The sequence below is a fragment of the Geotrypetes seraphini genome, chromosome 16 (genome assembly GCF_902459505.1).
Source record: "Geotrypetes seraphini chromosome 16, aGeoSer1.1, whole genome shotgun sequence".
In the NCBI taxonomy this organism is placed as follows: Eukaryota; Metazoa; Chordata; class Amphibia; order Gymnophiona; family Dermophiidae; genus Geotrypetes; species Geotrypetes seraphini.
The window spans coordinates 31,153,454-31,180,473 of NC_047099.1; the positions used below are offsets into that span (position 1 = coordinate 31,153,454).

Sequence of the window (27,020 nt, forward strand, 5' to 3'; positions counted from 1 at the left end):
TCCCGGTGTCGGGAGGGAGAGCGAGAACGCCTATGCTTCGCATGGTCCCCCGAAGCTTCCAGGGAATGTATGGGGCTGGATGCAGTAGAGCGTAGAGGCGGCAAGGAGGCAGACTCACGCGATGCAGCCCAGGCCTGGTATGGAGTGCGGAAGAACTCTTCCTGTGATTTACTATGCCCAGGACTTCGATTATCAGTTGAAGGAACTGCACCGTGATGGCGCGGAGGCGTAATGGGCTCTAAAGGAGGCATATCGCTAAAGGAAGCCCGCCTCGAGGGACCCGCCGCCCTTCGCCGTTTCTCCTCGTCAAGCAACGAGATCGATCGACGAGGGGGAGGGGTGGTCCGCCCCCTGGGACCGGGACCGGGAGGTCGCCCTGGATGGAGGCGATTAACCGGGGCCCGACAAACTGAGCTCGACAAACTGAGCTTCCAGCAGGGACCGCAGCAAAGCCGATATGGAGGGATCCACACCGAAAGGGGGTCCTCCAGCACGGTCTTCGCGCTCCTTCGTGGCCAAGTGCTTCTGCTTGGTAGCTTTAGGCACTTTAATGACCACTGGTGGAATAGTGGAAGGCGGTACCTGAGCCGAGGAGACTGGAACAGGCACCGACGTCGAACTCGTGGCCGAAGTCGGGGTGAACGACGCCGGCTTCAACAGGCCCGAAGCAGGAGGAGTAGTCGCTGGTTTCGCACGGACAGGCGAAACGGCCGATGAAGTCGAAGCTGAAGGTTCCTTAGCAGCTTCCATCTTGAACATCGACTCCCACAACAGGCAGCGCCGCTTAAACGAGCGCGCTGTGAGAGTGGAACAAGGCCAGCACGATTTCGGGAAATGTTCTGGACCAAGACACTGAAGACAGCGTCGGTGCGGGTCCGTCAGCGAAATCACGCGCTGGCACTTGCTACACTTTTTAAAACCGGTGATTGGCCGGGAATAGGCCGAAAAAGCTCCGCCGCTAGATCGAAGGAGCTGGGCCTGAGCCACGTGGCCGCCCCGGCCGAATCGCCGGAAGAAAAATTTTATTTATTTATTTTTTTAAAGTAGAAGAAATAAAACACACGAAAAAAGGAAAATAAATCCAAAACGCGGAATTAGAAGGCAATAAAACGTGAATTCAGTCAGCGCAGAATTGAAGTAAACTTCTCAGCTCCGCGGAAAGAAAAGAACTGAGGAGACACATCCGGTACATCGGGCGGGAAGGCACTGGCGCATGCGCGGTGCGGGCATCTCGAAACTTCTGAGTTTCTTCAAGCAAGACATGCTTGTGAGACGTCCGTATCGGGGCTCTGTCGGATGACATCACCCACTAGTGAGAATAGCTGCCTGCTGTCTCTGGATAACAACTGTTACGGTAAGTAACATTGCTTTATGTGGGGGCGGGTCTGGAGACGGTACCTGGTGGGGCCATGTGTCCTCTTTTTTTTTTTTTTTGCACGAACAAATCTGGTTACCCTATATACGTATAAACGCAGCACACGCATGTAGGATGCATGCCAGTGGGGAGTCTCTGAAGACAATGCAATGCAGCAGCTGCATGGCTCGCCCACCCTAACTGCTTAAGATCCCATTTGTCTTAGGGGGGGCTCAGGTGCCCCTCAGGGTGAATTCTAAGTGACCGGTTCTCTTGCGTATGCTCCTGGCTTCCTGCCACTCTGCTTTTCACATTCTTCCCGCTCTGTCTGTCCAGGGCACAGCTTTCGACAGGCCTGCCCCACCCTCAAGACCTCTGCCAGATGACCCCGTGCCAAGGAAGTCTCAGGTAACACAGCCAGCACGGTGTGTGGGCATTGTGAGTCTGCTCTGCTCAGTGCTGGTGTGGCTTTGGTGATGGGAGCTTTGCAGCGCCAGCATTGGCGCTGCTGGTTTTTATGGCAGCGCCGATGCCGTAGTGAATATATTGGTGACGCTATCTTTCTTATTGCTTTATTAACCTGGATAGAGCCTGAACGGAGAGTACTTGCCTCGTGAGAGAAGAATGAGAAAAGGAAAAAACAAAGGCAAGGGAAACGATCTAATCAACCAATAAGAAACCTTTATTATGAGACTATCCCAACAAGGATCCAAGTTTCGGCATCTACAATCAGGGCTGTGGAGTCGGAGTCGGAAGAAATTTCGGGTACCTGGAGTCAGAAGTACAAAAAACTGAGGAGTCGGAGTCGGAACATTTATCTACCGACTCCATTTTTGAACTTGGCATACCAATCACCAGCACAAATGTTGCGAGCAGCTTCTGCGGCCTTAGAACCTTGATTAAAAGCAAAAAGAAGGTGGTGTCGAAAATGCTCATTTCTCTCAACTTGACATTCCATTTTAACGATCTGAAAATTAACCAGTGCTGTGGAGTCGGAGTCGAGGAGTCGGAGTAAATTTCGGGTACCTGGAGTCGGAGTCAGAGTCTGAAGTACTGAAGAGTCGGAGTCGGAACATTTATCTACCGACTCCACAGCCCTGTCTACAATGCCTTCCTCAGAGGACACTGAGACAAGGTCTCTTAGTAAGCTAGGATTGAATGTCAACGAAGCCAACGCTATCGGTTAAAGCATTGGTTCCCAACCCTGCCCTAGAGGACCACCAGCCAGTCGGGTTTTCAGGATAGCCCTAATGAATATGCATTAAAGAGATTTGCAAGTAGTGAAGACGATGGGAATGCAGATCTGCCCCATTCACATTCATTAGGGCTGTCCCGAAAACCTGATTGGCTAGTGGTCCTCCAGGACAGGATTGGGGACCGCTGGGTTAAAGGATTCAGCTGGGTTGACATTCAATCCTAACTGACTAAGAGACTTCATCTCAGTGTCCCCTGAGGAAGGCATCGTAAATGCCGAAACTTGGATCCTTGTTGAGATAGTCTTATAATCAAGGTTTCTTGTTGGTTGATTAGATCATCTCCCTTGCCTTTGTTTTCTCCTTTTCTCGTTCTTATTAAACTGGATGCAAGAAACAAGGTGAATTGGTGGTATTTTGGGTGAGGTTTTGTGTTTGAGAGTAGAGAACGACACGGTGAAGATGGTTTCCCGCGGTTATCCGCGGGGACAGGAACGGTGATGAATTTTCTATTTGAGAGCCATTGTTAATAGAGGAGGTTGTTTGGAAGCCCTTCAGTAGTCCCGTAGAGCAGTTTCTCTGCTGTGACTGTCCATTGTGCCCACTGAGGCCCTCCGCTGTCTCAGAGTGTCTGGCCGTGCCTTCTGCTAGCCCAGTGAGAGGCATTGTGGGCCCTGATGAGGCGTGGAGAAAGGACTTTAATCTTCTACCACTGTTTTCCAGAGTCAAAGGGAAGGCGTTTGGGCCGCATGGGGTGAGTGCTGAGAAGGGGGACACAGCCTTCCTGGTTCTGAATATTTTTTTTTCTCTTATCGTTCAGCCTCAAGTTCCTGTGAAACCACCTCCCCCAAAGAAGCCCCTGCCCTCGGACCCGGCGACCCAAGACCAAGAAGAGCTGCTTTCTGCCGTGCCCATATACACGCCTCAGGCAGTAGTGTTCCCTTCCAGGCAAGTGCCTAGTCCCTCCACATGAAGTTAGTGTTCAGGGAGAAATCCACAAGCTGACCACATACTTGCTGGCAACGCAGGCCTGCAACTCCTCCAACCATAGCAGAAAGACATTGCCCCGAGATAACCATCAGGGTCTGGCATGCTCACTCGGGTAATGTCTCCAGATGGGTTGGGTTTCCATATACCATGACGGGAACGAACATCATTCATAAGCAGGGGTGTGTGCTGGATAGGATCTCGGTTTCTGAAATGGACTGCTAGAGTTTTATCTTAGTACTTGCATTGTGCCAGAGAGAGCCTCTAGCTATAGAGTGGCATAGGATGTCCTGTGAAGTTGCACTTGGAATTTCTGTTTTAAATTGTATTTTTGTTTGAATTTTCCAATGCAATCTATAAGATGACATGTGATGTGTTTTAATGAAGCTGATGGTGCTCAGTACATGTGGAATAATTTCTGTATCCTTCCACATTCTGGGGGTCTCAGAAATATAAACTTGGCTTTCCCACTGTTAAAAAAAAAAATCCCAACTATGGCCAATTTCTGTCAATCATTTTCTTTTTTATTCGTAAGAGTTTGGCATGACCTCCCTTCTACAATTATAGTTCTCTTTCATCTACCCACTTTTCGTAAAGCATTGAAGACACATTTATTTCAGAAATTTATGAATGATTTTTCTGTTTGAAATAATCAATCATAAAAGATAATACTTTTGGCTTAAAAGATACAGTTCTTGTTTTAATCTTATGTAAATTTATTAATATTCTGTTAATTGAGTCGAGTCCTCCTGTTGAGATGAATCGGTATACAAAATCAAAGATTAGATTAGAGATGGGCAGGAAGTGCGGTTTCTGTGATAGGAGAAAGCTCAGCTCCGTTCTCTCTATCCCAATCTTTGTGTATGTGAAATGTCATTTTGGATGTCCCTTCCATCTCCAGGCCTTCCCACAACTCCAGCTTGTTTCAAGGTGTCCCTCTTCCACCTTCTGACTCTCTTTTTTTTCTATTCCAAAGGCCGGTGCCTCCTCCGCCTACAGCCACAGCCATTGGTGGGAGCCTCCAGGCGCAGCAAGTGTAACTGAGGCCGGACACTGGTCGTCGACGCACACGAACGGGTGGTAAGGGGGGTAGCTGATAACCACTCTGCTTTTGCGGTGGAACTCTTTCCGCAGCTTCTGCATGGGTCTGGTGGGGAGCATCCCTCCATCCTGTGCAGCCATCGCCTCGACCTTGCTGTGGCACAGGGGTAGATTCTACCAGTCCAGCACAGGTGACAAGAGGATGTTGCCTGCCCTTGGCCCACACCGTAAGAGAGACTGAGGCTACAATGTAGTGCTGAACTGGGGGAGGGGGGGTGGATCTTCTTTCATACAGACAGAAGCTGGAAAGGTGCAGATAAAATCATGGGGGAAACACGGGGGCTGGGCTACCAGGACTATGAGACTTGGAAACCAGAGGGAGCAGAACATTTTACCGGAGCCCGAGGACTGAGGATACATTTCGGACTTGCACAAACGTTACTCTGGTCTCTAGCCACTGAGAACCTCATCACACCTGTGGATTCTGGAAGCAGGGGCCTAGAGCGTAAATTTAGGACTAAAGGGCAGCTGGAGGATGGGGGGGGGGGGAGAGGTCATCTCTGTTATTTATACTGTGGCGAAAGCAGTTCAGGAGGCCGTTACAAGTTCAGCAACTTTGTAAGTCTATATTTTAAAACTGCTGTAAACCAATGTGCGTCTGTGTATTTCATGGGTTTGCCTGTGGCCTTGTAGACGAAGAAGCTCTTTTATATGTGTGTGGAACAGAGCAAGGGCAGTGGTGCCTGGCCCTGTCTCTTAGTTCATACCCCAATCCTAAAATGCCTAAATGGTTTTTACAATAAAAAGGGTGCATTAAATAGAAAATATTAAAAGAGATGGTATAATAGGATTCCTAGGTTCTAATATCATTTTAACCTCATTAGATTAAATCATTAACCTACTCTCCTAAGATAAGGAAGGGAGCGTGTTAAGTGAATGGAGTTTAACAAACAGTATAATTAGTCTTACCCCCCTCCTTTAAAAAAAGCCGCGCTAGCGTTTTTAACGCCGGTCGCCGCAGTAACACCTCCGACGAGTGTTGCGGTGCAGTGGTTAGAGCTAGAGCCTCGGCACCCTGAGGTTGTGGGTTTGAATCCCGCCCTGCTCCTTGTGACCCCGGGCAAGTCACTTGGGGCCTTTTTACGAAGGCGCGTGAGGGCCTTAACGCGCAGAATAGCGGGCGCTAAAATGCCCCACGCGCTAGCCGCCACCGCCTCCTCTTGAGCAGGCGGTAGTTTTTCGGCTAGCGCACGCGCTAAAAAAACGCTGGCGCAACCTTCGTAAAAGGAGCCCCAGGTACATTAGATAGACCGGGAGCCCACCGGGACAGTTGAGGGAGAATAATTTGTGATCCGCACAGAATTGTTAGGATATGCGGAATATAAATTATTAAATAAAATAACAATATAAATTCTTAAATAAATGATTATTAAATAAGACGCTCGTGGAATTCCTCTGAGCGTCCAAGCCGTTACCGCTGTGGCCGGTGACTTTTCTTGAATGTACTTCCATGTTAATTGTATTTTTTCCACTGATTGCACAGTTCTCTTTGATGTGAACCGCCTAGAATTATGTGGTGTTATTATTATTAAAAACACTAGCGTGGCTTTGCAAAGGAAGGGGTTAATTTTTAACTGCTTACATTGTTTGTAAAGCTCCATGCACTTACAAGTGTATTGAAGTAAAAGGCTGCTAACTTTTCTTCACTGGGAGTGTCCGATGTGATGGACAAAAATAAAAACCAAAAATATTACATTGTATATTCCAAAGCAAATAACTTTTTAGTCTAGTAATTAGTATTATAGCAGCATTTGTCAAATCAGAAATAAATCAGTTCGGACATATACAATGGAGAGAAAAAAACCTCATACCAACTGTGCCGGCATCTTTCTGTAAGCGTGGCGCAGTTTCTCTAAAGAGACTGGCTCCTGTCATCCATCTCAGTATAAAAAAAGAAAAGCAAAAAATTGCAAGAGTCTGTCCATGTATAACCCATTGGGGATGTATAACCCAAAAAGACAAGGAAGGGCATTTTCGATAGGACATCGAAGCCTGACATTTCCCGCAAGATGTCCAAAGCTGGGAACGAACTAACGGCCAGTTTCGAAACCAGCAAAATAACTTTAAACCGTGCAAAACACAGCCCTCAGACTGATCTACTCACTGAAGAAGTTCGACCACACGCTGGCTACCTGTACAAGCACGAATACTTTTTAAATTCTACTGCATGCTCTTCAAAACCCAACGTGGCAATGGACCATCCTACCTGAACACTCGCCTAACAAGGAACAGCTCTTCCAGACCAAGTGGAACTCAGACACCCTTCACCCACCCCCCAATCAAAGGCATTCAGCGTAAAAAAATACACGACAGACTACTCGCCAGGCAAGCAGCGAAACTAGACAGCCACATCTCCAATCTACTGATTTCAGCACCGAACTACAGAACCTTCAGGAGGGAAATAAAAACCAGGTTGTTCAAGAAATATGTCAAGCCAAACTCCTGATACAACCAATTATCCTCACTCCATTGCCAGACTCCAAATGTTCCAACCAATAGCTTCCCTGTAATCTTCTGGAAATGACCAGAATCTCTTCCTTTTGTAATCCGCCTACAACCGCAAGGTATTGGCAGAATAAAAGAAACTAATGTAATGCAATATAAAACTGCTAGACATCCCCCCCAAAAAAAAATTTTAATTGCCTATTTAGATGTCTTGGCCAACAGGATGTCCAACCTTAGGACGTTTTAACTTTTTTTGGGCTTTTTTTCAACCACAAAAACATCCTAGTTCAGAACCATCTAAATTTAGACCATTTGGACATGGGAGGAGCCAGCCTTGTGATGGACTGGCCATGGGGCACTTTAGAGGGCACTGCTGTGAACTTCACATAAAGAGTGCCAGGAGTACATTTTACCAAATACCCCTTATAATTTATGCTGAGCCCTCCAAACCTACTATACCTACCTGTCTACACCCCTATAGCCCTTATGGCTAGTAAAGGAGGGTTTGGTGTCCTCACTCTTTCCAGTATAAATGTAGTGGTTAGAGTGGCTCGTGAGCCTGGGTCCTCTTCTCTATGACTCACTAGCCCCCCCACCCCCACTGGGCTACTTAAGACATCTGTGTGATATACTATGCTTTCCCATATCAGGTGCTGCTGTTCTAAAGACAGGTATGTACTCTTTCATTCATATCTTTGTGGGGTGGGAAGGAGTCAGTGACCAGTGGGCGGGGGTCAGTTTGGGAACCTTTTTGGCACTTAGACACTTTTAAAACAGATCTAGCTCAGAATGTCTAAGTTCTGTCCAGGTGGACTCTGATTGAGGTCGACTTGAGGCCAGCGTCGGAGAGAGAGAGCAAATAGTCCAGTACAGTTTCCACCGCCAGGGAGGTGGGATTGTGATGATGAAGGAGACACCAAGCGGAGAACCGGGTCCACTTTTGATGGTAACATTGGAGTGTGGAGGGTTTCCTGGAGGCATCCAAAATGCGACGAACAGGCTGAGACAGGTTTTCTCCAACCTTCCATGCCTCTTCCTCAGCCTATCGGGGGTCGCCTCACCATCTTCCTCCACCGCTGGGAGGCCATCACGTCAGACCTGTGGGTTCTCAACATCATCCGTCACGGATACTCACTAAGGTTCCAAACTCTACCCATGGATCATCCTCCCGTAGAGTCTGCTTCTCACTCCTCCCAAATTCCTCTCCTCCTTCGGGAGGTCCAATCCCTTCTCCTCCTCAATGCCATCGAAGAAGTTCCGCAAGACCAGAGGGGTCAGGGTTTTTACTCCCGCTAGGTACCGCTTTAGATTTCTTCGGTACCATCGGTGCTGCTCGACGCTCCGGCGATGAGGAGGCCGATGACGAGGCACTCACCGTGATCGGAGCGGAGCGTTTACGGGATCGGCGGGACGTCGGAAGAACCGGTGTCACCGCTGTAACAGGAGGTCGCTCAAGGGAAGTGGAAGGCTTCTTAGCCGGCTTACCTGGCGCTATCGACCCCGAAGGAGGATCAGGCGGTGTCGATGTGGTCGGTGCCGATTTAGGCGGTGCCGTCGACGTCGGGGGCCTGCTCCATGGTAGAACCGGTACCGAAAAGAATATTTTGCTGTATTTGCCGGTTCTTAAGTGTGCGTTTCTTGAGAGTTGCACAGCGGGTGCAGGTGTCAGCCCGATGCTCTGGACCCAAACACTGAAGGCACCAATTGTGTGGGTCAGTCAGAGAGATCGGGCGTGCACACCGCTGGCACTTCTTGAAGCCCGGTTGAGGGGGCATGAAGGGAAACACGGCCTCCGCGAAATCAAACCCGGAGGCTTGTATGATTACAACAGGCCCCGCCGGGGCCAGCTGCAAAAAACCAAAGAAAAAGACACGAGTTTTTTTTTTTTTTTTTTTTTTAAAGGAAGTTAAAGTCAAAAGACAAAATATAGAACAAAAAAGGATCAAAAAATCGCGAGCGGGAAGGCAAAATAGAGTTTTCAACGGCCGTTGAAAGCACATGCGTCTTCTTCGCTCCGCGGAAACGAAGAAACTGGAGACCACGCACTCCTCCGTCGGGCGGGAAGGCACCAGCGCATGCGCGGTGCGGCCAACTAGAACTTTCTAGTTAAAAAGGTCCGTACCGGGGCTCCGTCGGTGACGTCACCCATACGTTAAGAATATCTGCCTGCTGTCCCTGGATAACACCTGTTACGGTAAGTAACTGTGCTTTACCGCAGGACATCCCAGTCTAAGTCTGCCCAGAACACGCCTTCAGCAAGCTCCTCCCCCTTTCTGGACTCACAGGGAGTAGGACGCCTTGCAAGACGTCCAAAAAGACGGTTTAAAAAATCAGCACTTGGATGTCTTGGTGATTAGGACTTCCAAGAGCCAATATGTGGTGGTGGGGGGGGGGGGGGGGGTTGGTAGTAAAACCCAGACGTCTTGATCTGTCCTCCTTACTTCCATTGCTTTCAGTGACAATAAAACCATCCATCCTCCTTTTTCTGGAGCCATAGGATAACCCTAGCTCAGGGATCTCAAAGTCCCTCCTTGAGGGCCGCAATCCAGTCGGGTTTACAGGATTTCTCCAATGAATATGCATTGAAAGCAGATCTCATGCATATTTATTGGGGAAATCCTGAAAACCCAACTGGATTGCAGCCCTCGAGGACCGACTTTGACACATGTGATGGAGGTGGTTCTGAGGGAAGGGGCTAGGAATCAGGGATCTCAAAGTCCCTCCTTGAGGGCCGCAATCCAGTCGGGTTTTCAGGATTTCCCCAATGGCTATGCATTGAAAGCAGTGCATGCACATAGATCTCTTGTATATTCATTGGGGAAATCCTGAAAACCCGACTGGATTGCAGCCCTCGAGGAGGGACTTTGAGATCCCTGTATGTCTTTCAAGTCTTCTGTTTAGGAGTCACCAGTGTGTGTCTGACTCATGCAGAAAGTGAGTTATGGCTGACATCCTGCTGTCTTTGGAGAATCCCCATTACAGACAAGAACCTCACTCTGTTTGTATTAACTCCTGAAATAGCACCGGGACTTTGCCTGGCAATGGAGGCCTTTGCCCAGTGGGTGGCGCTTTGGTTTTATGTAAGGATGCTTGGCTGGCGCTGGGCTGTGTCTGTAATAGAGCTTCTCTTGCTTAGGTAGTGCTAGAAGCAAAGAACGAGGAGCACCATCAGAGCACCCAAAGATAACAACCAGCAAAAGGCACTTAACCTTTTTGCAAGTAGGAACTAGCTTCGCTCAGAATCATTAGCAGTCAGTGCTGTCACAGGCCTTGAGGTCTCGGTGCGGTTTGAAGCTTAATATGGAACATACTATACTATACTATATGGAACTATACTACTTTTTGCAAGGTAGGAATGAGGTGCATTGGCAGAGCTGTGTTGTGTGTGTGGGGGGGGGGGGAGAGGGAGGAGTTCTCAGTACTGGGGTAACTGGGGTTGGCAGAACTAGGTGAGGTGGGGTGGGGAGGGAGGGTGTTTGTGAGTACTGTGGTACCAGAAGGCACTGTGAGGAAGGAACGGGGTATATTAGTAGATCTGTGTGTGATGGAGGGCACTAGGATAACAGAGTGAGGTACATAGAGCTGTAGAGGAGGGTGTCTTAGCACTGGAGTACCTATTGCAAGGGAGGAGTGAGGCTGTGCAAGGGAGGTGGGGCTGTGCTGTAAGTCCCTCGCCTTTTCTTCAGTCCTAAAGGTTACTGGTTCACGTTTTCTGGCTTTGGGCTGCCTTCACTTGCCTTTCAGGGACTGGGTAACAAAGCTGGCCTTGCCCCTTGACCCTGCACGCTGTCTGATTCGGCTGCTGTTGAACATTTTTCGGAATGCGTGCCGGAAGTCATGGTGTAACCCTTCCAGGCTGAGTGGAATTTGGGTTATGAGCTGCAGTTTGGATCCAAAGAGCAGGAAGCAGGTTCTGGCAGTGAATTTGAAGTTCTTGGATTCTGCAACTCTGCTTCAGAGGGACTCAGCGGCCCCTACTGTGGCTTTCTCCATGTGCATACTCCTCCAGCTGGGCGGGATGCAGATCCTCCCCGAGGCTGACCGTATTTCCGTTGCCTCAGCTTTGATGCATGTGACCTGGAGGAGGGGGGGAATGCATTTATCTGAGTTTGGGGTTTAGGTTTCTGCCACTTGGTGCTGAATTGTAAGACGCGCGCACAAGGACGCGCACGAGGAGTGAGGTTTTTCCCTCGCCTTTTCTATCAGTCCTAAAGTTCACATTTTCTGGCTTTGGCTGCCTTCAGCAGTCATGCGACCGGGTAACAAAGCCCCCTGACCCTGCACGCTGTCTGATTCGGCTGCTGTTGAACAGTTTGCGTGCCGGAAACCCTTCTCAGGCTGAGTGGAATTTGGGTTGTGGTTGTGAATTTCTCCGTGAGAACCTTGTGGCATCCTCCTCCAGCTTGAGTCCGCACTAGACGTCCGCACTAGACGTCCGCATTAGACGTCCGCACTAGACGTCCGCATTAGACGTCCCGCACTAGACGTCCGCATTAGGACGTCCGCATTAGACGTCCGCATTAGACGTCCGCACTAGACGTCCGCATTAGACGTCCGCACTAGACGTCCGCATTTAGACGTCCGCATTAGACGTCCGCACTAGACGTCCGCACTAGACGTCCGCATTAGACGTCCGCATTAGGACGTCCGCACTAGACGTCTAGTAGCGGACGTCTAATGCGGACGTCTAATGCGGACGTCTAATGCGGACGTCTAGTGCGGACGTCTAATGCGGACGTCTAGTGCGGACGTCTAATGCGGACGTCTAATGCGGACGTCTAGTGCGGACGTCTAATGCGGACGTCTACTGCGGACGTCTAATGCGGACGTCTAGTGCGGACTCAAGCTGGAGGAGGGATGCACAAGGTTCTCACGGAGAAATTCACAACCACTCCCTGCAGCTCATACCCAAATTCCACTCAGCCTGAGAAGGGTTCCGGCACGCAAACTGTTCAACAGCAGCCGAATCAGACAGCGTGCAGGGTCAGGGGGCTTTGTTACCCGGTCGCATGACTGCTGAAGGCAGCCAAAGCCAGAAAATGTGAACTTTAGGACTGAAGAAAAGGCGAGGGAAAACCTCACTCCTCCCTTGCAATAGGGACACCCTCCTTCTCCCCCCCTCTACAGCTCTAACTATGTACCTCACTCCTGCTGGCCCTAGTGCCCTAGTCCCCACGTAGACGCGCACGAGGACGGTGCTCCCCCGCTGGAAGCCGGGAAATCAATGTCCATAATATCTTTTTCCTAACTTTTCTCCTCTGCTTAGAATTTGCCTTTCAGCAGTTTCCTGCCTTTGCCCTCTCCCCCACCTCCCCCAGATCAGCTTCTACTCTCCGCCTTTTAATGAATCCACATCCTCTGATTTCTTTCCAAGTAACTCCCTAAACATTTTCTTTGCTTTTCGAACCGCTGTTGCACGGTGATTTTAGGATTTGATCCTGCAATTTGGATTATTCCCCCCCCCCCCCGTATGCGCTTTGCATTTTATCCACATTCCGTTTCAGCTGCCAGTTTTGACTCTCCCTCTCTGCAGCTTCTCACAATCAGCTCATGATTCAACTACTTTAGAATCATTTTTTGTCATCAGCAAATTGATTTCTTCATTCATTGCTCCCTTTTCCAGATCATGCAAAAAACCCCAAAACAGTATGAAGGGGTGCTGAAAAGTTCTCAGCCCTACCAAGAATGGAATGATGTGGAGCCATGAAACTTACATGTCTGAAGTTTCTGTAACCCCCCCAGAATACTCTGATGTCATGGAGTGGAGATTGATTTCAGAAACACTCGCTTTTCTACATTGAGCTAAGTATTCATCATTTTCTCAAATCGGGGGACATATGTGCATTCAAGTGATGACCTATAGAATTTATGTTCTCTTTGAATTTTTCATATGAACTGCTGGACTTTGAAACATATTGATTTGGATCTGTTCAGGGCTTTTCACTCAGACCTAATGGATTGACTGCCAGTCATTTTTTATCTTACTGCATGAATCTTTAGTCCCTTCTTTTAAGCATGTGATTTTGTATATTTGGACTTCTTGTCACTTTTTTCATTTTTTCTTCTTTTTTTTCTTGGTGGGCGTGTTCACTTTTTTTCATTACTTAGTCTTGAACATTTCAATTTTTTCATCAGCACTTTTTTCAGTTATTTATACCATATAACATTTTATTTTAGCTTTAGCATTTTTTTGCCACAGATACCTTATTTAACTCACCCTTAGGAGGTTATATGCCATATCTCGGGGATTTAAGATTGCAAGGGACAGTTTGGTGATTCATTTTTTCACTTCTGTGGATTTGTTTTTTTTTTGGCCATGGACAAACATGATGTATGAGGCAGCAATCTTTATCCAGATACTATCTGGATGATGCTAGTCATCGCAAAGTTACTGCCTGAGCCTTATACTGGGCACCTTTCACATGGCTCATACTGATGTCCATTTAAACAAATAAAAAATAAATAATATAAAATAAATAATATATATATAAATATAAAAAATTATAGTTAAAAAACAAAAATATATACAAATCCACAACAAATTCGACAGCATTATCTTGTTTAAGGGTTGGGGATCATAGTTACATTTATACAACTATTTTTTTAGTTATTTATTTATTAGTCATCTGTCCTTTTCAATCTTTTTTTCCTGTTTTGTAATAAACGTTGACTGTGGACCAATTTTTGTTAGACATTAAGATGGAACTACTCCGCCACTTCAATCGCCTCTGAATCACTCGAAAAATTGTTGACCTTTCAAACTCTTTTTAAGGTTTGGAAACAGAAAATAGTCAGATGGAGCAAGATCTGGTGAGTAGGGTGGATGGTCTATGCCAGTGTTCTTCAAACCGCCGGTCCGTGGACCGGTGCTGGCCCGTAGAAATTTTCTGCCAGTCCACAGGGCTGGCACGTCCATCGGGCAAAAAGACGGTGTTCTTCAGACTCCAGTCCACAGTGCGATCAACACGGCATTTTTTGGGCCGGCTCTCTTGAGTGCCGCAGTGCACAAAGCCGTGGGAAAAGGCTCCTACGCGTGTCCTGTGCCTGACCTTGAAGCCTTCTGTCTGACGTCGCAACGTCAGAGGGAAGGCTTCCAGATGAGGGGGCGGGACGCGCGCTGCCCACAACTTTGTGCAACGCTGCACTCATGGGAGCCGGCCCGAAGACGCTGCATTGATCTCACAGTGGACCGGCCCGAAGATAACACTGGGTGGCAGGCCAGAAGGCAACGCACGGCACAGCATGGAGGGAGAGAGACAACAACGGTAGGGGGAATCTTTTTCTTGTATGTTATGCTATGTTTGTCGTACCTTATTTTAAATTTTGTGCATCACATTGACGATACGATAATGCGTTTTAATCAAAATTGTATTCAACTTGAAACTTGAAATGAAATTCATGCCATAACTGGACACCCAGCACAGTTTCCTGTTTTTGTAGCTAGTTATTAATACACAAATAAAAAATTTCCTCCTATAACATAACTTTTATTTTCTGACAAGTCTCCTATGAGCCTTCTTTGCAAATGCTTTTCGAAAATCCAGAGGAGCTTTATCCATTGACTCACCGTTGTCCGTATGTCTATTTAAAAAAAAAAATAAAAAAAAAAAATATATATATATATATGTTTTCAAAAAAAATCTAACAAATTGGTAAGACAAGACTTTCTCCTCTGCTCTATTAATCTCTGTCTATCCAAATGGTAAATTATTTTGTTCTTCAGACTATTTTGCTTGGCATGAATGTCAAGCTTATCGGTCTCTAGTTTAATGGATCACCCATGCAATCCTATTCCTGAAATACTGCAATTGATTTGAAAGAGAAGTTACAGATTGCTAGTCTGGAATTTAACTCTTGAGTTCTTTTATTATTCTGGGGTGTCTGCCATTTGGTCCTGGTGATTTGTTATACTTTAGTTTATTCATTTGATCTATGCATTTTTTCTGGTTTTCTGTGATCTGCTTTAAGTTCTTCTCAACCTTAAGTAATGTTTCTGGCTTCCGTCCTCTGAAACGTCCTGTTTTGGAAGGGGTGGGAGCTGGCATGCTCACGCGCTTCAGGTTCTGTGCTGGCTGACCGGAACGCTTCTGGTGTTATGTAGATCAAAGTATCGCTGACCTGGGCGATGGATATAAGGAAGGAAAAACCTCATGGGGAGGAGGGTGAAAGATGCTGGAGGGTGGGGGTAGGGTGGAGGAGAGGAGAGAAATGCTGGATACTCTGGGGGAGAGTTAAGAGGTAGGGGAAGAAGAAAAATGCTGGGTACCAGGGGGAAGGAAGAGAGGACATCATGGAAAGTTGACCCAGGTATAAACCAATACCTGATTTGGGATGTAATTTATAGGAAAACATTTCTCTGTTTATATGGGAGAATATACTGTAATTAAAAGTTCAATCTCTTATATTAACATCTAGAACACCTTAGAGTTCTATGGCAGTTTTGTTCCAACATAATTTTAGCAAGCTTTAATGCTCCAAGAGGTTAGAATTGGCATGGAGCCACATCCTGGTACCACCCTTTTTCCAGCAATAACATTGAGATTGCTGTCTCCTCAGCGGAGGAATCTCGACAGTGAGGAAAGCTGCCAGCTGTTTAATGACTCCCAGAGGTACATCTTGGGATTTCTTAAGACAGGGCCTGACACACAGGGGCTTGGATTAGTGTTAAAAAATCCAACAAGGACCTGATGAACTGGAATTGGTTTGTAAGCCACATCCACCCTCTGGATTGGGAGTTTGAGCTTAAATCAGGTTAATAGGCGTACCTTAGTTAGGGTTACCAGGCATTCAGGAAAACCTGGACTTGTCCTCTATTTAGAGCACTGTCTGGGCTCCCGGACGGACTTTCCAAAACCCGGCATTTGTCTGGGTTTTGGAAAGCCCCGACGAGCTCCAGCCGCATCTGGAGGGCCTCTGAGCATGCGTCAGTTCTGACTGGCCCAGAACGTCTTCTCCGATGTCAGAATTGACGTCGGAAAGACAACTTCGTGTAGGCTTTAGCAGTAGCAGGGTGGTAAGATAGCAGCCAACCCGGGGAAAGGAAGAAGGGAGGCTTTTTTTTTTTTTGGTGCGACACATAGGGAATGCAAGCAGGCTGGCTTTCGCCAGGGAGGGAGGAAGAGAGGTTAGACAGGCAGGCAGCCTGGCTTCTGGGGTGGGGGTTGGGACAAAGTGTGGAAGACAGTGAGAGGGACATAGGAAGGAGGCACTGGGGGCACTAAAGACATGGGAAGGAGGCACTGGGGGCACTAAAGACATGGGAAGAATGCACTGGGGGCACTAAAGACAGGAAGGGGCACTAAGTACATGGGAAGGAGGCACTGGAGGCACTAAAGACATGGGAATGAGGCACCGGGGGCACTAAGGACATAGGAAGGAAAGAGGGAGGGAATAGAAAGGGACAATTCTTGGGCCTGAGTGCAGAAAGAAAGAAAGGATACACAGACAGAAGGAAACGCAACCAGACTCATGAAATCACCAGACAGCAAAGGTAGGAAAAATGATTTTATTTTCAATTTAGTGATCAAAACATGTCAATTTTGAGAATTTATATCTGCTGTCTATATTTTGCACTATATTTGTTTCAAGTTTTATTAGGTTTTTATGTACCGCCTATCAAGGTTATCTAAGCGGTTCTACAATCAGGTACTCAAGCATTTTCCCTGTCTGTCCCGGTGGGCTCACAATCTATCTAACGTACCTGGGGCTATGGAGGACTGAGTGACTTTCCCAGGGTCACAAGGAGCAGCGCGGGGTTTGTCTATTTTTCTATAGTTACTGAGGTGACCGAGCTCGCGGAGGTGGGGCAGAAAACGGGGCTTTTAAATTTTAGTCCTAGTAGTTTGCCGGTTCACAAAATAATTCTTTTATTTATGCCGGTCCACGGGTGTAAAAAGGTTGAAAAACACTGTAGATAGAGTATGAACCTAATCCATCAGGAGTGATGTTGGAAACTCTTGCTCTGGTAAGGGGATAAATGGTTCAGCTTTTATGCTAGACATTGCCACAGGAGGGCAGCTCTGAGCATCTCTGCAGTACTGCTTCCCTGAAGCAATGGTGCCCTCCAGTGGCCAGTGCTTGGAAGTAGCCTCTGCAAACTACCAGTAGAGCCAAGGCCAGATTTTGAACAGAAGTTATTTTCCCTGGAGGGGCCATTGCTTCAGGAATCAGTACTGCAGAGATGCTCAGTGCTGCCCTCCCTGTGGCAAATGTCTAACATAAAGTCTGATCACACCAAATATATCAAATGAACACTTTCACAAAAAATGTTGAGAATGACGTCTACTGGTTATCTATAACACCTTGCAAGCTTAATCATAAAAGACAATTAAACAGAGGAAAAAAGCCTCAGACTGAGGCCCTCCACCACCACAATGGTGGTTTTAAAGGTGGTTAGGTGATAACCTCACTGGCAAAAAATCTCTGTAATATTGCAGATAGATAAAAGCATTGCTTGGTGCTATTTAAATTATTAAATGGTATGCATTAGAAGATAAGAGGAAAAATCTTCCCTTATCTGCTGTTGATCGGTACACTGACGATGGCCAGCGTTTCACAAGTCTGCTGCCTCGGTATAACAAATCCGATCGAACTTAAAGAGGGACGCTAAACAGCATCTCCACCATCTGAACCATTTATCCCCTACCTGAGTAGAATTTCAACATCACCCCACCAGCATGGAAAAAAAACAGATGGTTAATGTGGAAATAGAGTGGCAAATGTAAATCAATCAAAACTGGACACATTTAAGGAAAGGGGAACTGAAACCAAAGGATAAGAATTTGGAAAGTTGCAACCCAGGACAGTGGATTACGGGAGACACGGATCGCAGCGAATACAGGAGTGGGAAAATGGAAAAACAGAAATGTAACTGCTAGGAACAGTTACCTATTCATAGACATCTGCAAGGTGCTGAGGGTAGTAATTTTCAATGTAGAAATATGCAATGAAATAACATCTCACATCTGCTGGGAACTTTGTAAACACTTTAGCATCATTGGATTGGAAGAGCACTGGGGGACCCACAACCCTAAGAGAATTCTCGATAATGAAGAGGTTATGAGCACCTGGGTCATCCCCATTCTGACCAGTAAAAGCTGGACGCAGTCTTGAAAGAGAAAACTCCCAGATGGGCATTAATCAGCAAAGTGTCTGCCTTAGCGATAACTCTATAAGCTGCAGGAAAAGAAAGAAGATCCTCAAGTGCCAAGAGATACGGTCAGAGTAGTTGCCAGATTTTACTCTAGTAAAATCCAGACCCCTAGAACCCCCCTCCACCCCCAGTTCCATCCATCCCCATCCTGTTAAGCCCTAGTCCCTCCTCCATGGCCCATGCAACACCAGGGATATGCAGCCACCCTAAAATGAGATTTACCATTTTCTGGATAGGCAAACCCCCATCAATTTCTGATTTTTTTCATTGCGACCTGCGACCCATTTTGGACCTTCGGGCCCTCAACAAATTTTTGGTCAAAGAGAAATTTCGCATGCTGACTCTAGCTTCTCTCTACCCCCTCCTCGAGCAGAACGACTGGTTATGCTCCCTGGACCTCAAGGAGGCCTACACTCACATCCCCATTCATCCGGCCCTCCCGAAAGGTCCTCAGATTTCGGGTGGGAAATCTACATCTACAGTATCGAGTGCTACCATGCGGCCTCTCTTCATCCCCCAGAGTCTTCACAAAATGTCTGGTGGTGGTGGCCGCGGCACTCCGGAGCAAGGGTCTACAGGTGTTCCCATACCTCGACGACTGGCTCATCAAGGCCCGTCAGCCCAGAGGTCATTTCGGCGACCTTGGCTACAACCTATTTCCTCCAGAGTTTGGGCTTCGAGATCAACTTTCCCAAGTCTCACCTACAGCCCACCCAGTCCCTCCCCTTCATCGGGGCGGTCCTGGACACCATTCGGCTCCGAGCATTCCTACCTCTTCAACGCATGGATGCTCTTCTTCATCTCTGCCAGTCGGTGTCTACTCGCCAAACCCTGCCAGCGAGACAACTGATGGTGCTCCTGGGCCACATGGCCTCTACAGTTCATGTGACGCCCTTTGCCAGACTCCATCTCAGAATCCCACAGTGGACTCTGGCATCTCAGTGGAATCAGATGTCCGATCCATTAACCAAACACATCGTAGTCACACCTTGCTCTTCGGCAGTCTCTACTTTGGTGGATGACCTCTTCGAATCTATCCAGAGGTTTGCTGTTGCACACTGCACCCCATCAGAAAGTTCTCACAACCGATTCATCGAACTATGCATGGGGGGCCCATCTGGATGGTCTCCGCACTCAAAGGATTCTGGACCAGTGCGGACAGACTACATCAAATCAATCTTCTGGAGCTCAGAGCCATCTTCAATGCTCTCCAAGCTTTCCAACATCTACTTCATCGACATGGTGATCCTCATTCGCACAGACAATCAGGCCGCCATGTATTATGTCAACAAGCAAGGGGGCACGGGCTCGGCCCTCCTTTGCCAGGAAGCGCTACGAGTCTGGGATTGGGCGGTACGCCACAACGCCTTCCTCAGAGCTGTCTACATTCAGGGGAAGAACAACGTCTTAGCAGACAACCTAAGTCGTCTTCTACAACCTCACGAATGGACTCTCCATTCCGACCCCCTTCACCAAATCTTTGCACAGTGGGGGACGCCTCAGATAGACCTCTTTGCGGCTCCCCACAACTTCAAACTGCCTCAGTTTTGCTCCAGGATCTACACTCCTCATCGCCTCGAGGCAGATGCCTTTTTGCTCGGACTAGGGGAAACGATTTCTATATGCATTCCCACCATTCCTCTAATCCAGAAGACTCTGGTCAAGTTGAAACTCGAGCAGGCCACCATGATTCTAATAGCCCCTCGGTGGCCCAGACAACCTTGGTTCTCCCTTCTACTTCAACTCAGCAACAGGGAACCAGTACCTCTTCCAGTGTTTCCTTCACTACTTACTCAACATCAAGGATCACTACTTCATCCCAACCTGCAGTCTCTCCACCTGACAGCTTGGTTCCTCTCAACGTAACCCCTCACCAATTTTCCCAAGAAGTGAGGGAGGTCTTGGAAGCTTCCAGGAAGCCTACCACTCGACAATGCTACTCCCAAACGTGGACTAGATTCTCATCATGGTGTATTTCTAAATCAAAGGAACCTCAGCGAGCTTCCTTATCTTCCGTGCTGGACTATCTCCTACACCTATCTCAATCTGGGCTCAAGTCTACATCTATACGAGTCCACCTGAGTGCCATTGCGGCTTTCCACCAGCCTCTGCAAGGGAAACCTCTCTCTGTTCATCCTGTGGTTGCCAGATTTATGAAAGGACTCTTTCATGTTAACCCTCCTCTCAAACCTCCCCCAGTAGTTTGGGATCTCAATGTAGTCCTTTCTCGTCTCATGAAGCCCCCGTTTGAACCTCTCAACAGGGCTCCACTTAAGTATCTCACCTGGAAAGTAATTTTCCTTGTAGCCCTTACGTCTGCTCGCAGAGTCGGTGAGCTTCAGGCCTTGATGGCGGATCCACCTTTCACAGTATTCCATCATGACAAGGTGGTTCTCCGCACTCACCCCGAAATTCCTGCCTAAAGTGGTCTCTGAATTTCATCTCAACCAATCCATTGTACTTCCAGTGTTTTTTCCTAAGCCTCATTCTCACCACGGAGAATCGGCCCTTCACACGCTGGACTGTAAACGTGCTTTGGCTTTCTACCTGGATCGTACCAAGCCACACAGAACTACTCCTCAAACTTTTTGTCTCCTTTGATCCTAATAAGTTGGGAATGACCCGTATCAAAGCGCACCATCTCTAATTGGATGGCGGCTTGTATCTCTTTCTGCTATGCCCAGGCTGGATTATCACTTCCTTGTAAAGTCACAGCCCATAAGGTCAGAGCAATGGCAGCCTCAGTAGCCTTCTCAGATCAACACCAATTGAGGAGATTTGTAAGGCTGCCACTTGGTCCTCGGTTCACACTTTCACCTCACATTATTGTCTGGATACTTTCTCCTGAAGGATGGACAGTTTGGCCAAACAGTGTTAAAAAATTTATTCTCTTAAGTCGCCAACTCCCCCTCCATCCCACTGAGGTTAGCTTGGAGGTCACCCACTAGTGAGAATACCTGCCTGCTTGTCCTGGGATAAAGCAATGTTACTTATCGTAACAGTTGTTATCCAGGGACAGCAGGCAGCTATTCTCACGTCCCACCCACCTCCCCTGGGTTGGCTTCTCAGGCTAGCTACCTGAACTGAGGAGACACGCCCGGCTCTCTCGGGCGGGAAGGCACTGGCGCATGCGCGGTGCGGGTATCTCGAAACTTTTAAGTTTCTACAAGCAACACGTGCTTGTGAGACGTCCGTATCGGGGCTCTGTCTGATGACATCACCCACTAGTGAGAATAGCTGCCTGCTGTCCCTGGATAACAACTGTTACGGTAAGTAACATTGCTTTTTGGTCTTTCTGGAAGAAGATCTACCTGAACCAGAAATGGTTTTCAAGGGGGGGTGATGTGGAGGAACTGAAAGAAATCTGTGAATCTGAAAGATGTACTAAGCCAAATCGACAAGTTAAAATGTGAGAAATCGCGCTGGTATACTAAAGGAACTCAAAACATGAAATTGCTGACCTGCTGTTAGTGAAGATTGTACTTTGAAGTTTGGAGGGTAACTAAGATTATGCTGATTTTTAAAAAGGGTTCTAGGGGAGATCAGGGAAATTACAGACCGGTACCCCTGACAGCAGGGCCGGGCAAAATCATGGAAACAATTATAAAAAAATAAAATTGTGGAACATGTAGACAAACAATGAGAAAGTCAGCATGGGTTCAGCTGAGGGAGATTTTGCCTCACCACTTTACTTAACTTCTTTGCAAGTGTGAATAAACATGTGGATAAAGGTGAGCCAGTTGAGGTGTATCTAGATTTTCAGAAAGCTTTTGACAAAGTTTCCTCATGAGAGAGGCTCCTGAGAAAATGAGAGTCAGGGAGAGGTGGCAAAGTTTAGTTGTGGATTAGGAATTGGTTATCAGATAGAAAACAAGAGGCTAGGAGGGTTAAATGGTCATGCTCCTCAAAAGAGGAAGGTAAACAATGGAGTGCTGAAGGATCTGTACTGGGCCGGCTCGCTCTAATTTATAAATTTATAGTGTTCAATGCTGGTCTCTTTATTTCAAGAAAGCTAGAGCAGCACTAGAAAAGGTGATGGAACTAGAGAATGACAAGGGCAAAAATTTGTCCCTGTCCCCACAAACCATCTGATCCCATCTGCACAAGCCTCAAATATTTCCATCCTTTTCCCGGTGCTGTTCATTTTTCTGTCTCCGATGCGGCTGCCCTGAAACTTCTCCGCGGATGCAACTTCCTGTTTACGGTTGTGTCTGAGGAGAAGCTTCTGGCAGCCGTGTGCGACTTCGAAAAGGCTTGTGCCGCTCGGAGACAGAAAAATGAAAAGCGCCAGTGAAGGTGAGAGGAGGAGGAAGATGCCTGGATCATTGCATTTGGGAGGGGGCTGCTAGCCTGCATGACTGTGAGGGGTAATATGTGAGGTAATGTGTACAAAATACTTAACTGTGGGGACAAGACCTTCCACCACTCCATACCGTGATAACCAGGTTTGTTTCCCCTCTCTGTCTTGGCGGGCTACCCGAGGGTAACATTCACTGTGTTATTCTCTAGATCAGTGGTTCCAACCCTGTCCTAGAGGACCACCAGGCCAATCGGGTTTTTGGGATGGCCCTACTGAATATGCATGGAGCAGATTTGCATGCCTGTTGCTTCCATTATATGTAAATCTTTCTCATACATATTAGGGCCATCAGGGCTAGGGTTGGGGACCACATGCTCTAGATGGAACTCCTCCCATCTGAGGAAAGACTAAAAAGGTTAGGGCTCTTCCACTTGGAAAAGAGACAACTGCGGGAGAGATATGATTGAAGTCTACAAAATCCTGAGTGGAGTAGAATGGGTACAAGTGGATCGATTTTTCACTCTTGTGAAAAATTGCAAAGACTAGGGACACTCAAAGTTATAGAGAAATACTTTTAAAACCAATAGAAGAAAATACTGGCTAAGCTCTGGAACGCATGGCCAGAGGTTGTGGTAAGGAGTGGATAGTGTAGCTGCTGTTAAGAAGGGTTTGGACAATTTCCTGGAGGAAAAGTCTGTAGTCCTGTTATTGAGAAAGACACGGGGTCAGCCACTACGTGTCGTGGGTTGGTAGCATGGAGTGTTGCTACTCGTGTTTTGGCCAGGTACTAGTAACCTGGATTGGCCATTGTGAGAACGGGTTACTGGGTTTGATGGACTTTTTGGTCTGAACCAGTAAGGCTATTATGTTCTTAAATAGAGAAGCCCTCTGAGGTGATAACATTCCCCCATAGGAGTAGAACAGTAATGATGTGTAGGTAGACATAGAAACATAGAGTTTGACGGCAGAAAAGGGCCGGCGGCCCAACAAGTCTGCCCACTCAAGAACCCTCCCTCCTCGAGAATCCATTTTTTTAAGCATTCCTCTGGAGCGACCCCACCAGACGGTCCCATCGTCCCTTGAAGTCGAGCGTGATACTGGCCTCAACTACCTGACGTGGAAGACCATTCCATCGATCAATTACCCTTTCGGTGAAGAAGTATTTCCTGGTGTCCCCATGAGCTTTAGCGGGTGCCCTCTTGTCGCCGTGGGACCCATAGGATAAAAAATTTCTTCCTCCACCTCAATGCGGCCCATGATGTTTTTGAATGTTTCTATCATGTCCCCCCTTTCTCTGCGCTCCTCGAGAGAATATAAGCGCAGTCTGCTCAGACGTTCCTCATATGGGAGATCTTTAATGTCCTGAGACCATCCTGGTGGCCATCCGCTGAATCGACTCCATTCTCTTCACATCCTTTTCATTATCCCAGGACAAGCAGGCAGCATATTCTTTACGCATGGGTGACGTCACGACGGAGCCCCGGTACGGACCTTTTTTAACTAGAAAGTTCTAGTTGGCCGCACCGCGCATGCGCGAGTGCCTTCCCGCCCGACGGAGGATGTGCGTGGTCCCCAGTTTCTTTGTTTCCGCGGAGCAAAGTCGCATGTGGTTTCAACGGCCGTTGAAAACCATCTTTTTTGCCTTCCCGCTCGCGTTTTTTTTCTTGTTTTTTCTCTTTTTTCCCGCTTCGGGTTTTCTTTTTCTTCAAGTAAAAAAAAATAAAATAAAAATCTCTTCGATTTTTCCTCGGTTTTTTTGAAACCGGCCCCGGCGGGGCCTGTTGTCACCATACAGGCCTCCGGTTTTGATTTTGCGGAGGCCGTGTTTCCCTTCATGCCCCCTCAACCGGGCTTTAGAAGTGCCAGCGGTGTGCACGCCCGATCTCCCTCACCGACCCGCACAATTGGTTGCCTCCAGTGCTTGGGTCCAGAGCATCGGGCTGACACCTGCACCCGCTGTGCTACGCTTAAAAAGCGTACTTTGAAAAATAGGCAGATCCAGCAAAATATTTTGTTTGGTACTGGATCTGCCATGGAACCGGCTGCGACGTCGACGGCACCCCAAAAGTCGGCACCGACGACATCGACACCACCGGACCCTTCCTCGGGGTCGTTGGGCCCAGGTAAGCCGGCTAAGAAGCCTCCCAACTTCCCTTGAGCGCCCCTCCTGCCAAGGTTGCGACACCGGCCCTCCCGGCACCGCACCGGCCCCGCAAATGCTCCGCTCCGATCTCGGTGGAGTGCCTCATCATCGGCCTCCTCATCGCCGGAGCGTAGAGCGGCACCTATGGTACCGAAGAAGAAAAAAGCGGTACCGGTGCCTTCCCCTGGATGACCGCATCGCGGCCATACTCCAAACACAGTTACAGGAGCAGCTGCAACAACAGCTCCAACAACTGTTGCCGGCATTGCTGGCACCGCACCTTCGGTACAGGACCGGTCCGAGCCTCGCACTGTCCCATCGGTGTCAACCCCCTCGGTACCAATTAATACCTCCATGCCGGTGCTCTTGGCAGAAACACCTACAGTGCATACCCGTGATGCTGCCGACCCTGTCCGGTCCCAGGAACGACATCGGTCTTCCTCACCCGGTACCGCCTCGGTGCGCTCAGGCAAATCTCTCTCAAAGACCCGCCATGCCGAGCCCCCCACACCGATGTCCAAACGTATTCACCTCGACATTAGGGACCCGGACTTGTGGGAAGACTCCCCTCACGGTACCGAGGAGGACGCTTCGTCAACCGACGAAGAACCCTCCATGACCGACACCGTATCAAAACCAGAGCAATCCTCTTTCTCCAAATTCCTTAGGGAGATGTCAGCAGCTCTTTCCATTCCCTTAGAGTCCGACTCTAAAAAGTCTCAAGCTTTCCTCGACGCCCTAGACTTTGAGCAACCTCCCAAAGAAATTTCTGAAGTTGCCCGTCCACGACATCCTATGGGAAACTTTCTATAAAAACTGGGAGGCTCCCCTCACTGTTCCTGGAGCCCCTCGTAAATTGGATAGCTTGTACCGGGTTATTCCAATCCCAGGGTTTGACAAACCTCAATTGCCCCACGAGTCCCTCCTGGTGGAATCTACTTTGAAAAAAATCTCAGGGTTCCAGTGTATATGCCTCCACCCCTCCTGGCAGAGAGGGAAAAACCATGGATAAATTTGGTAAGCGCCTTTTCCAAAATGCCATGTTAGCCAATAGAGCCAACAACTACACCTTCCACTTCTTCTACATGAAGCATCTGGTGCAACAGCTCTCCTCCTTACAGAAATATCTTCCTGAATGTAAGATCCCTCTTTTTCAACAACATATTTCTAGCCTCCTCCAACTCAGGAAATTTATGGTTCGCTCCATCTACAACTCATTTGAGCTGACCTCATCGCGCATCTGCCATGGCGGTGGCCATGCGCCGTTTGGCATGGCTGAGAGTCTCTGACCTAGACATTAAACCACCAGGACCACCTGGCGAACGCACCTTGTCTGGGTGATGAACTCTTCGGAGAGTCCCTGGACTCAACAACCCAGAAGCTCTCAGCACATGAGACCAGGTGGGACACTGATCAAACCTAAAAAGAAGACTCCACCTGCTCGCCCCTACTAGACAGCAGTCTTCCTACCAACGCAGGTTCTCGGCCAGACCTCTCAACCGCCCCAACAGCAACCTCGCCGATCTCGTCAACAGCATCAATCTCAGGCTCGCTCACAGTCTCACCAACCTGCCAAGCCTCTACCTCCGTCAAAACCATCTCAGCCCTTTTGACTTTTTCCTCCAGGGCATAGCCAGTCTCCCACCATCATTACCTCTTCCTCAGCCTATCGGAGGTCGCCTTCAAATCTTCCTCAGCAGTTGGGAGGTCATCACATCAGACCAATGGGTCCTCAACATCATTCGCCATGGCTACTCTCTCAACTTCCAGACTCTTCCACCAGACCATCCTCCCGTAGAGTCTGCTTCTCACTCCTCCCAAACCCCCCTCCTCCTGAGGGAGGTCCACTCTCTCCTTCTTCTCAATGCCATCGAAGAAGTGCCTCCGGACCAAAGGGGTCAGGGATTCTACTCCCGCTACTTCCTGGTTCCCAAAAAGACAGGAGACCTCCATCCCATCCCGATCTCAGGGACCTCAACAAGTGTCTGGTCAAGGAGAAGTTCAGAATGCTCTCCCTTGCCACGCTTTACCCTCTTCTCTCTCAGCACGACTGGCTATGTTCCCTGGACCTCAAAGAGGCCTACACTCGCATCCCAATCAATCCGACTTCACGTCGCTACCTTACGGTTCAGATACAGCACCGTCACTATCACCGTCATCGCCCATGGTGTTCACCAAGTGCCTTATTGTGGTGGCGGCCTTCCTCAGGTCTCACAACCTCCAGGTGTTCCCCTACTTGGACTGATTGGTTGGTGAAAGCACCTACGTCTCCACTTGTGCTACAAGCCACTCATCACACCATCTCTTTCCTCCATTTCCTGGGGTTCGAGATCAACTACCCCAAG

At 48.2% G+C, this 27,020-nt stretch overlaps 2 protein-coding genes across 2 annotated transcripts in view; both read left to right on the forward strand.

Annotated features, from left to right (window-relative positions):
- The first annotated feature begins 1,466 nt into the window (after positions 1-1,466).
- LOC117350721 (disintegrin and metalloproteinase domain-containing protein 15-like) lies at positions 1,467-5,097 on the forward strand. Its single transcript, XM_033925247.1, has 3 exons — positions 1,467-1,762; positions 3,368-3,495; positions 4,511-5,097. Exons 1-3 carry the CDS (start codon positions 1,634-1,636, stop codon positions 4,572-4,574), a joined length of 321 nt encoding a protein of 106 aa, XP_033781138.1. The 5' UTR covers positions 1,467-1,633; the 3' UTR covers positions 4,575-5,097.
- Positions 5,098-13,802: 8,705 nt separating this feature from the next.
- Positions 13,803-27,020, forward strand: part of ZCWPW1 (zinc finger CW-type and PWWP domain containing 1) — a 180,155-nt gene continuing 166,937 nt past the window's right edge. Inside the window, exon 1 of the mRNA XM_033923689.1 lies at positions 13,803-13,890. The gene's annotated coding sequence lies outside the window, so the exon portion shown is untranslated. The remainder of the gene's footprint in view (positions 13,891-27,020) is intronic.